At 40.7% G+C, this 12,834-nt stretch overlaps 1 protein-coding gene across 2 annotated transcripts; it reads left to right on the plus strand.

Annotated features, from left to right (window-relative positions):
* The first annotated feature begins 1,146 nt into the window (after window positions 1–1,146).
* LOC141597220 (uncharacterized) lies at window positions 1,147–5,815 on the plus strand. 2 transcript variants are annotated; one of them, XM_074417598.1, is made up of 4 exons: window positions 1,147–1,352; window positions 2,602–2,686; window positions 4,258–4,838; window positions 4,903–5,815. In XM_074417598.1, the coding sequence occupies exons 2-4, from the start codon at window positions 2,624–2,626 to the stop codon at window positions 5,615–5,617; spliced, it is 1,359 nt and encodes a 452-aa protein (XP_074273699.1). In that variant the 5' UTR covers window positions 1,147–1,352; window positions 2,602–2,623; the 3' UTR covers window positions 5,618–5,815. The 2 variants fall into 2 exon arrangements, with proteins under 2 accessions (XP_074273699.1, XP_074273707.1); XM_074417606.1 differs by lacking the exons at window positions 1,147–1,352; window positions 2,602–2,686 and adding an exon at window positions 3,849–3,943.
* Window positions 5,816–12,834: the final 7,019 nt, after the last annotated feature.

The raw sequence follows: 12,834 nt of genomic DNA on the forward strand, positions 1-12,834 counted from the left end.
TATTGTCCATCTCGTAGTACAAGGATTGTGGAATCAAGAAATGCTAAATTTCTTGAGAATGACTTGATCAGTGGGAGTGACCTAATTCAGGACATTGTCCCGGAGAGGGATCATCATGAAGTTCCACCCTCTGATTCAAGTGACAGATTGGTTGTCATTCACACTCCTCAAGTTCAATCGAGTGTTACACAACCAGTGATAGAAATTCCACAAAATGTCGATCAAAATATGGTAGATCATAATGAGGAAGAGGTTCACCATGAGGATGAACAAGTTCCATTAAGAAGATCAATTCGTGAAAGGAGATCGGCTATTCCTGATGACTATGAAGTATATCTACAAGAATTGAATTATAATGTTGGAGCTGATAACGATCCTATATCGTTTTCACAAGCCGTAAGTTCTACGAATTCAAACATGGCCACACTGATAATTGATTATTATAGACCATTTTCCCTCTTTATTCTCATACTTCTTGACCCCATTTGACACGGTTTCAACCCCGACTCGCTTGCATTTTGTCCCCTTTCTCCTCGTGGATATATACTGTGAATCCCCGCCTCATTTTGTAGGGAATAGGCCTAAGAAGAGGCAAAATGGAAGAAGGAGCAAGCTCAGGCTTAGGACCATGCTAGTTGAGAAGAAAAAGAAGGGAGAAAGCTGAGCAGATGTCTCTGCCGGCAGGCCGGCAGCCGGTCCACTGGCAGGGACATCCCCCCATCCCCAGAAGTGAAGGAAAGACTGAGAAAGTGTTCTCTGCCGGCAGGCCAGCAGCCGGCCCACCGACAGGGAACATCTCCAACACTTAGCCAAATTTTGAAGAAGATTTTAGAAGCAAGAATTAAAGAGGCTCGCTGCCGGCAGGCAAGCCGGCAGACGGTCTACCGGCACACGCATACTTTATAGAAGAAATGAAGAGGAAAATCAAGCAAGGAGTATCCTCTGCCGGCAGCCGGTCCACCGGCAGAGAGTAACCCAAGCTTAAATTCGTCTCAGGAAAGAAGAGACTCGCTGCCGCGGGAGGGAGGCCGGCAGCCGGTGTGCCGGGACAGGACGCAATTTCGCATTTTAGTCTTCTTTTTCCTTCATTTGTGTTTAATTCAAGGGGTAGTATAAATATCCATTCCCTTAATCATTTGTAACAGACCCTAGATCTGAAATTACTTCCTTAATTTTATGCAAATCTTTAATCAAAACCTTAATCTTTCCTTAATCAATTATTAATTACTCTTATTATTAGCTTAGAATTAGTATTGGTGAATTGTTTACATTTAGTATTGGGTTGTTAATTGGAGATTGGTAAAGATTATTCTTCTATTTAATCAAAGGTTGCAACTTTGTCTTCATTATTGGTATAATCCTTTCTCTATTGTTGTTTATCTTTCATTTGTTTACATATTGAGTTGCTTAGTTAATAGAATTTGCAAACATGTTTTCCATTGTTTATTCCATGCTAAAGTTTCCATCTTTTGTTTATGTTATCATGAGTATGTGTGAGTAGTTGCATACTAGGATGGAGGGGGATCGCATATAGCATCATAAGGGTAGATTATAGCATAGAAAGATTACAATTCTTGAGTTTAAGCTTCTCAGTTTTATTGTGCATGCTAGGTGTTTGTGTTAATGCTTGAATGAAGGTTCAAGTGCTTTCACTATCTATCTTTGCTTGTTGGGTGAGAACTTGGCTAGTAATTAGGATTAGCATGATAAAATTGTAGTTGGGTTGATTAGGTGAGGACTTAATCGATCTTAACTTAAGGATTAGTCTCTTATTGAGAGATAGAGTCTTTTCTATGCTTTAGCTTTTGAATCTATCACCCTATGCATGTCTCCCCTTTACCTATATGAGTGAACCCAATATCCTAGTCTCTTAATCATTGTTATTCACCATCTTAAGCATTCATCTAATTTTCCTTGTTTTAGTGGTTTCCTTGTTTACACATATTGCTTATTACTCAATCTTAGTTTAAATTTGGTTATTAGTTTAGAATTAACCTTTCTTGCCTTCCAACTAAAATAGACTCGCACTAAATTAAGTATACACCCCGCCATCTTTGTATTCGACCCCAATTAATTACTACTTTTTAATTGGGTTTTATAAATTACTTTTGATTGGGAAATGACGATAAATTCTATCGCATGAACTGTATGTTGGGCGGTGAAACATGGTCACGTGCACAAGACGGCTAATGGAAAATGCGTATGCTCCTGTGCATGTGTGTCCACACAAGGTGACAAGGAGAGATAGGTTGAAGAACGAGGTGGTTCGGGTAAGGTAGGAGTTGCGTCTATGGAGAATAAGATGTGGGAATACCGTTTAAGGTGGGTTTGATCATGTGAGACGGAGATCACAAGAGGTCCCGATTAGGAGGTTTGAAAAATGGGGAAGCAATAATATAGTTGGGGAAGGGAAAGACCATAACAAACATGGATTAGTGTGATTGAGAACAATTATGTTTTACTATACTATCAATGTTTTGTGGTCTTATTATGTTTTACTATACTCAAAAGAGTGTTGTCCTCTCTATTGTTGTAATATCTACACAATGGTCTATGGAGAGTCCTCTCTACCATCAGGTGTTAACGGTTTTACTGTTGCAGGAATACACAGGAAGATGCAGTGATGGTAGCGCAGATATCTAATGAGCATGAAATTGGCATGGTTGAAAACCACGCTTTGGATGGAGTAAGAAAAATTCTCTGTTTTTATAATACTTCTGAATAATTCTCTGGTTTTATAATAATACTTCTGAATAACACTAATTTAAACTGAGACCACAAGCCCACAATAGACCTGAAAATCGCGACTCGTGGCCTATTTAGCCGGAATCCAAAATAACCCGTTAATCTAGGTTAAGACCTGATTCGAACGGGATGTTGGGTCAAAAGTCATTCAATAATTTTATTAAAATATTAATATTTATATAATATATTTTAAATAATTATTTAAAAATGATTAGTTTTAGTACTATAATTTACTAACACAATTAAAAAATCAATTTTATATACCTTCTAAAGATAAAATAATTATTAGTGTTTTTTGTAAATAACCCCCTTTTATGTACGTTTTTTACAAATAACCCCTGTTCCGGGTGTAATTCCGAAGCAGTTATTTGTTACCACTCGTGGCTTGTAGAATGACGTCTTTGATTGAATCCTCCTTTGGCCTCTCCTGAAACAATGAACAAACCGAGGGCTCGGCTTTGGCCGAGCGTACTCACTCCGACGCTCAAGTCAGTAAACTTAAAAGGATTAAGTTATGTGTTACTTGGCTAAGTATGTATTGTAGAGAGATAAGGAAGATATTACCAGATTATGAGGTGTTTTAGGTTATTTTCGGATCCTTTCCTCAATGAGGGTTGAGGAGTATTTATAGACTTTCACCTTTTGTCACGTAGTGGCCAAGTGGCCAAGTGGCTAGCAGGTGGAAAGACTGATCTACCCTCGGCCGAGGGACCCATGGCAGGCCGGCGGGCCCTGTTGACTCGCCGAGGGGGTCTTGGATATGAGTACGCGGTATGTGCCCCTTACCGCTAGTTGCCTGGCCGGGACCCAAGTGACAGTAACCGACAGTCGCTGCAATGTTAAGTCGTCTAATATGTTTGACTTGCTGTGGATATCTTTGACCTTGCTCAATATGTTGACTCGGTCAGCGGGTGCAGAATATGCCCATCAACCCCTTTTATGTTTATTTTTACGAATTACCACCTTAAATATCACTTAACCCTAAAAGTTACCACCAAATATTCATTATGCTAACGGTTTTTGTAAATCCCGATCTATATACTCATATTACGACTTAAACTTATGTAATATGCCTAAACTACCCTTCCCAACTAATAATTACACTACCCACCCATCAACAATAAATCACGTACACTAGACCAACTGCCTCTTATTCGGCGTTCTTTACATCCTCAACAACCGTTAGCAATTTCCAAAGGTTCGTTTGTGAATTTATACATACTCTTGAGTATATTTTAACTCCGTAAAATTGAAGTTCTCAAGTTGTAGTTGTCAATTTCAAAATTCTAGGGTTTGAGGTTTTTATGTCAATTGTCAATTTGAATATACTCGTATTTGTTATCCTTTTCAATATACAGAAGGTCTCCCTACAGTTGACCATTTTGGCCATATGTGACCATTGTATATCATGGTCAGATGCGACTATTTTTCTGAAGCCTTCGTACGAAAATGGTTCTCTTAAATGAGGATTATTCCCGTGAATTAACCCTATTATTTATATACCAAAAACAGTATCGACCAATGCACAAGTATGAGGAGGAGGGGGCCAAGAAGAGGAAAAGGCAGCAAACTGAATCATTTGACAGGTGCTATCACTGGGATGAATTACCAAATGGGCCATTGATAGAAATCGCAGGACGGCTGTCGAATTTTGACGATCTCCAGGTGATGTACCTTGTCTGCAGTCGTTGGAATTCTGTGTTACGGGAATCCCAGTGCAAATTCCTTGATGGTGGCCGTGCTGGGTGTTGCGGTCCTCAAGTTCCATGGCTGATGATGGCGGAGCAGGAATCTTTTGAAAGAAAAGGCAAAGGCAAGGCAATGCGGCTATTTATCTACAGCTTGTCTTTTCAAAGCGTCCGACAATTGGTCACAAGATTGCCTCCCATCAAGGAAAATTTTTCCAACTGTCGGTTATTTTCTTCACATGGCTGGGTCTTGGTGGTTAGGACTACGGGATCGACGATGACTATGTGTCTTTACAATCCCTTTTGCAGTCCATCATCTCACAATTATATTCCACTTCCACGGCTTGATACATTGTCAAGTTCTGTGTCGAGATTCACATTGTCTGCATGCCCTTGCACCAAAAGGTACCTTAATTAGCTTCTCTTTTTCGTCTTTCGTCTTAAAGTTTGATTAATTTTGTATATGCAGTTATACGGTTATGATTGTATATGCCTCCAATAAAATTGGATTATGGAAGCCAGGCGACAAGGTTTGGACCCTTGTTGACCATTCTCTTCTTTCGGGTGTATTTATTCTAGATGTCATCTTCTATCGGGGTTACTATTATGTGTTGGATCAATTAAAACACATATTCAGGCTTTCTGGCAGTGACAATAATGAACTTAAGTGGGAGAGACTACCTAGTCTCTTTGATGGGATCAATGATGGAAGCGGTCATCGGTACCTTTGGAAGGCTTATTTTGTAGTTGGGGATGAAGAAAAATTGTTGGTGGTTGTCAGATTGTGTCTTTACCCTAAAACACAACCTCTTTTTGAACTTCCTCACGATTATTTGACCGCTGGATTTCGTGTTGTGGAGATACTTGTGTCCCCAAAGCGGTTTGATAATCGTGTCAAGGACGTCAACAGCTTGGGCACCACATCCTTGTTTGTAGGGCGTAATCAGGCCTTTGCTATAGACGTGCCAAAAGCTAACAATCCTTCTGCTTCGGGTTATTATGGGTGCAAGCCTAATTGCATCTACTTCACTGATGACCGTTTATATATTCTCACCACTGCAAAGTTCGGCAAAGGCAAAGACATGGGCGTCTATAATATGGAAGACGGTAGCATTGACCGCCATTTTCAGGGACTGTCCCTCCAAGATCATTCTCCCATGCTGTGGGTTGAGCCTCATTTGTAGGGTGATGGCTATTTATCAGTCTGTCATTTAGTTTATTTAAGTTATTTATCTTTGCAATCAAATTTGATTATGTTTTCAAGTAATTAACATGGATCACAAGTTGCTAAATCTTCTAGAGGTGCTCACGGCCATCGTCCTTGCAGGCTAAATAAGCCCTGCTATCAACTTATTTTTAGAAATTTTGTAAGTTCGACCCGCTTAAATAAGCCTTACTGCCAACTTACTTTTAGAAATTTTGTAGGTTTAACCCGTTTTTTTATTTTTTGATGACGAGGGGGTTGAGTCCCCTCAGGCTCATAAATTTCCGCACCATCACATGGACCATTTAAGCCACCCTAGGTAGCACGGACACTTCTCCTAATCAGCCGTCTCGTGTCCGACACCGTGTCGGACACCGACACTCCTCGGACACACGTCGAAACGTGTCAGACACCTATAAAGCCGTGTCTAACTTTCTACATTTATTCGGGCACGTGTCCGACGCGTGTCCATGATATTTCGGCCGTGTCCGACGCGTGTCCATGACATTTGGACATCATTTGGGGTGAATGATGTTCTTTACGCGTGAAATGAGCTATCGAAAGAGATTGATTAAAAGATTCGTTTGGATGGTAAATGAAAATGAGTTATAATCAACGGCAAGTTTTAGCTTCACTTATTTAAATAAAATATCAAATACTTTTATAAAAATAAAATCGAACGTTTATAATTATAAAATATATATTTTATTAAATTTAAATAACGTGTCCCGTGTCCTAAATTTCAAGGGATGCCGTGTCACGTGTCACGTGTCCGTGTCCGTTTTGGTGCTACCTAGAAGCCACCCTCTTCGGGGATTACAGTGGCCAAGTGATCATCGCCCCAGCTGGTAGTCGAACCCGGGCCTCTCAACTCCTGCATTTCTGCAAGCTTCAAGATTTAACCCGGCTACCACTGGACTAACATCACTTGGTTCAACCCGCTTGTTCGTTTAGCGTAAAAATCAACTTGAGTCGGGCCCGTGTTGGGCCCAAGGCAATGTAAAATCTTAGTGTCCGGAAAGTTTGCAGATTCGAATTTCGATAGCTAACGAAATTTCAGTAGCTAATCCCTAGGGAAATTATAAGTTGAATAAGAGGGAGTAGTATAAAACGATACTAAGATAAAGTGCAATTACAGTGTTTTGCATTATTTATTTCGAGTTTTATTAACAAATGAGTTAAAATAGAGAGAGAATGAAGATATAAATACTATAAATAGTGAGATATATTTTCATTTCAAATACAAACTAAAATCCCACAAACATAGGATAAATTTGAAACAAACTTATCATATTCCAATTTTCATATTTCCATCCCTTTTTCTCTTCCTCCATCTTATTTCTTCCCTTTTCCTTTATGTTTTTATTTTTGCAAACAAAGTGTAAGTAAGTTACATGACTTGAATAAGATCAATATCAATCAATTCAATATAAACTACTTGTAGTCATCAAAACCCTCTTTTGTCATTCCCCATTTCTATCATTTCTATCATTTTCTTCCTTATTCGATTTTCCCGTTCCAATATTGTTTTTTCCCCCGTTATATAAAACGTACAAAAGTTATGCGTTTATATACATGATACTTCAGAGGTATCGAGACTATATTTATAGTATGTTTACGTTTTTCATTTCTACCTTTTCAAATATTGTTCACCTATTGATATCTACTTTTATTCTTTAATTGTGGTAGAAACGATCAAAATACCCATCACCATCAGCCCGACACGACCCAACCCATTTTTTTGAAGGGCATGGGCCTTTTATCTTGGCCCAAAAAGCCCAAAGTATTTTTGGGCTAGGTTTGGGCAAAGCATTTGGCCCGAACCAATCCATTTTAATTAATTACGAAATAATTTTTTTTCACAAATTGTTATATAAGGCGGTCTCATGATATGAGACCAGCCCCTTAACTAATAGGCCTAAAAAATCAATTAATTGAAAATTCATTGGTTTTCTAACTCCATTCCAAAATGCTCCAACCAAATATTAAAATGGATTAAATCCATTCCAATCCATTACAATCAAAGATATACATACTTCTAGTTTTGGTTCAATTAGTCACGTATAAAACATGCGATTATCATTTTCTCTACACCCCCACAATCAAAGATATACATATATACTCTTCACAAATTATAAGATATCAACTCTAAACTTGTTGAATAAATTTTATAAAATAAGTTGAACGTCTTCCCCCACATGTTGTCACGTCACATATTAGTGACAAACATAATCGTTCAAACAAAATATACACATTATTCATTCATTCATCATCTCAACTTTTAGATATCACATAATCATTGACAAATAATATTCTCTATAATCTACTTTTATGAAGCTTTGACAAATAATCATTTTCAATTTTTTGTCACACATATCCAAGATACTATATCAATTTAAAACAAAATATTTAACCCCTATATTTGGTTCATTACTAAAATATCAATTTTAGTTTATCTCATAATCAAAACTAAATAATCAATCCAAATGTGTGAAATATTTTGCTTGATAAACATATTGTACACATATCAATATCTTGGTCACTCAATCATTCTAGCTACTTGTCATTCAAAATCTTGGAACAATTTCATTCACATAATCTCGAAATCAATTATCAAGTAATTTTATCAAGATTATAGACATTACCAAATAAATTAGTAGCTTAAACATATGAACGGTTAAGGCATATATAATTTGACCAAATCTTCATATTTATCATCATAAATAGTTTAAAGGAAAGTCTCGAGAACATACCTTAACCATAAGAATGGAATTGAGTAATAAAATTATAGATAATACCATTCTTGTATAAGTTTTCGTAAAAACTTTCAGCATACTACCATGACATTGATGTCCATTTTAAGGAAGCTAAATGATAGAATCTGCTCACGGCTTCAACTACAAAGTTGTAGCCTTTCTTCTTAGCTTTTCAACGCCATATTACACGCCTCAAACAATGGTCTAGAGACCGAGTTATGGCCAAAACACCGACGTATTGTCTCACTCTCTACGAGCTGATGTGAATCTTCTAGATGAAAATAAATATTTTCTCCAACCAAATGATTCTCAATGACGAGATCACAACAACAATAATAGTGACAAAATTTCGTTTCACAATTGTTGGAAATATATGTCACTGTAGGGGCGAAGATATATTGAGAGAATATATGTTGTGTCGTGGTATGAAGGCCACTGAATGAGAAACGAAATCGCCCCGACTACGATACAAATCGGAATGGGCGTCGTCCCCCAAGGTCACACAACACACCTAAAATTTTGTACTCAACTATTAGAGTTGGAACTCATATGGTATGCTCAAAATTATCATAGAGAAGGTAATAAAGATATATGGAGATGTGTATTTCTCAAATGATTACACTTCTCTATTTATAGTGGTTAATTAACACCATAAACACAAAGTTAGTGGCCTAACCACCACCATGAACATGGGCCAAAAACATGGAGTTAATGGCTCTAATCATGCAAGTAGTGGAGAAAGTGTAGATATTTTCTTACGAGGAAAATGGAAAGCTTCTCTATGATGTAATGTATTTAGACAACATTACTAGCCTTTGCATTACTTCCAACACCGGTCAACCGGCAACCACGCACCTCGCCAATGTCTGCTCCATCCCCCTACTACTAAGAGAATAAAAATTCTCTTAGTTTTCCCTCCAAAAAGCATCTCTTGTAAAATTTTCTTTCATCACATTATTATCTTTTCAATGAATATATTCTTATAAATAAACTCTAATTTTTTAAATAAATTCATAATTATGATTTTTTCATTAAAATAATATTAAATTGATATTAAATTATAAAGTATAAGTTGCTAAAATTTTCAGTAATGCAATAATTATTACTGTAGAGAATAACTTGACACATTCTTACTATTAGCTTCGTGACAAAAAAACATTCACTAGAAAAAATTCACAACTTAAATAAATTTTTTTATTACTTTTCCATTTCAATTTTTTTGTTTCATATCAAATACAACTGATAAATATTAATGAGGTGCAAATTTTAAAAGTATAAATCCGCCTATATACTAAGAGAATACTACTTCTCTAAATTTTTTCCTCCAAAGTGCTCAAACTTATTGTTCCGGGTGTAATTCCGGAGCAGGATTTGTTACCACGTAGGCTTGGTGAATGACGTCTTCGCTTGACTCTTCCTTTCGGCCTCTCCTGAAACAATGAACAAACTGAGGGCTCGGCTTGGTACCGAGCGTACTCACTCCGACGCTCAAGTCAGTAAACTTAAAGAGATTAAGTTGTGTGTTACTTGGCAAAGTATATTGTAGAGAAATAAGGGAGTTTATACCAGATTTATAGTGAGTATTAGGGTGAATTGTGGATTATTGGATCGTTTTCTCAATGAGGATTGAGGAGTATTTATAGACTTTCACCTTTTGTCACGTAGTGGCCAAGTGGCCAAGTGGCAGAGTAGGTGGAAAGATCGTTCTACCCTCGGCCGAGGGACCCATAGCAGTGGGCCGGCCCGGTTGACTCCATGCCGAGGGGACTTGGATGTGAGTGCGCGGATATGTCTCCCGGTTGGCTGGTTGCCTAACCGAGACCCAGTGACAGCCGACAGTCGCTCGGCTGCGTTTAGCCAGGGCCGTCTAATACGTTGACTTCTTTGTGGATATCTTTGACCTTGCTCAATATGTTGACTCGGTCGGCGGTGCGAGAATATGCCCCATCAATTTGTCCCCAGCGTAGTCTATGTCGTGGTATGGACCTTCGATGAGTGTTGAGCGTATTCTCGCAAGTTGAATTTCTTCCCGCTTCTTCTTCCTCGGCTTGGTTCTCGCTCAGTCATCATATCCCCCTCCACATGGATGTGTAATGAGACATTAAATGTGAAAAAGAAAATGGCGCCGGCCGAGACCGAGGGTTGAGAGTGCCGTGTGCTTTTGATTGCCCGGCGTCTTTGCCAAGCTTGGTTGAACAATGGCCGTTTGGCAAGTAGATACCAAGGAGCGTGTTGAAGAAGATACGTCGATTGGCATTCTGTCAAGGAGCGTGTTGAAGAAGATACGTCGATTGGCATTCTGTCAAGGAGCGTGTTGAAGAAGATACGTCGATTGGCATCTCGTGGGCGCATGCTTGACACGTGGCTCGGTGTTGATTGGTTGACGCTTCATGGGCTTTGCCCTGATTGGTCCGTTTCATGGGCTTTGCTCTATAAATAGAGCAGTTAGCCCCTGATTTTTGCCACCAAAAATTCATTTTCTCAAAAAAAAATTTCCCTCTCTTAGTTTTTTCGAAGAAATTTCTCTCTAGCCTTCAAAGCGTTACTCGGCGTAGCACTTTTCCAAGGTAATCAAACAAAATTTTCAACTTTTATTTGTTAAGTAATTGTTGTCATGTCTTCTGCGATGTCGGACCCAAAGATTTCTGCGCAGGGGGGCGAACCGTCGCATCCTGATGAGCGGGAGCCACTTGCCGTCACCCCGATAAGGTTCGGGGCCCCAGTCTCCTTCTCCCGAAATTGATGAGAGATATTTGGAGGGTATTGATGATGAGGATGATGAGGCGACCCCTTCTCCGCCGTAGAGAGGCCGCTTGTTTCGTGTCACGGTGATGCACCTCGATCGATCTCCCGATCGTGCACGGACGAATAAGTTCGCTAGCATTGCTCCGGTTACGAACTTTTTGAACACCATTACTCCTTCGGCGGGGGTATAGAATTGTTATCCCTGAGGAGGGTCAGGCCGTCTGTTGCCCTCCCGAAGGTTGTATCGGCGTATACATCAGACACCTGGAGTATGGGCTCCGGTTTCCTCTGAATGAATACGTTGCTGCCATTATTAAAGCCATGAATGTCGCCGTGGCCCAACTGCATCCGTTGGCCATCAGGACGATTGTTGGTTTTGTATGGTTGTGTCTTTTCAAAGGGGAGGCCCCAATGGTGAACCTCTTTCGCCGGCTCCACCACCTTCGGGGGACTACCCTAGGCGGCCCGGTGGTACGATGCTCTGACCGAGCGGGTTATATCACCGTCTCTAAGCTTACTTCTTGCAAGGACAGGAAGGGGCGGTGGGTATACGTTGAGGTTCCGGAGGACTATCCGCTGCCCTGCTTCCAGGGACCGCGTCAATTTGCGGTGCGAGAATCAAGGGGAGCATGACAGATACGTCTCCCGGACTAAGCTTAAGATGGACGCCTCGGAGGTCTATCTTAATGAGGACGAAAAGCGGGCAATGAGGCTGTTTGAGGCTGAGAAGGATGGCACGCCGAAGGGATGGATGCCCCCGACGCAGATCGTTCTTCAGGATGAGCTGCTCTGCCACGTCGGCCTCATACCGGCCCTCGAACAGGGTGAGTGGGGTCGGTGTGAGGCCCATCTTTGTTTTTTATGTTTCTGTATTTTGAATTTTGGTTTATTTCCTTTACTTAACTCTTGCTTCGTTTCTTCTGCAGACCGATTTGGCCCGGAACTGTCTGTCTCCGTCCTCGAGAGGTTGGGACTTGACGAGAACGGGAGAGTTGTTGAGCTGCATCCTAAGGCCGGACCACGTGATCGCAAACCGGCTCCTCACGAACTTATGGAGCAGTAGTTGAAGGCATTGGATGTGACGGCGGCTCAGGCGCGGATTGCCGGTAACGTGCCGCGCCGGAGATCAAAGACAACGTCTGCGGCGGCAACGGCGTCAACCCTAGCTCAATCTTCAGTCCCTGTGGTCCAAAAGGAGCAGGAGGTGGTGGTCGTCGATGTTGAAGAGGCGGTCACCGTTGCAGAAGGTCCTCCTTCTTCAAACAAGAGAAAAGAGTCCGAGCTCGCCGTGCTGGCTGTTATTCGAGGCCGGGAAAGGAAAGGGACCACCACCCTCCAATCAAGAAGGCCAAGGCTGGTACGGATCTAACCTATGGCTCGGATTTAGCGAGTTCATTAGGCATTCCCGATGACGGACTTTCGACATGTCAATGAATGTTGACATGGATGCTTTGTCGTGGTTTTTGTAGATCGGCCACGTCACCGTCGCTCTTCTTCGAACGGCAAATGGAGAAGCGGCACATGCGGAAGGGTGATCGAATGCTACCGTCGACTCCTCGTCCTCGAAGCCTTCCCCGCCCGGTTGCGGCGGAGGGTGCAAGGTTGTCCAAGAGGGTGGCGAAGTGGATCGACATAGCCGCGCTCACATTATGGAGCAAGAGAAGCTCATGGTGAGGCGGCTCCTGGCTCGAACAGC

Source organism: Silene latifolia, chromosome 1 (assembly GCF_048544455.1).
Source record: "Silene latifolia isolate original U9 population chromosome 1, ASM4854445v1, whole genome shotgun sequence".
NCBI classification, from domain to species: Eukaryota; Viridiplantae; Streptophyta; class Magnoliopsida; order Caryophyllales; family Caryophyllaceae; genus Silene; species Silene latifolia.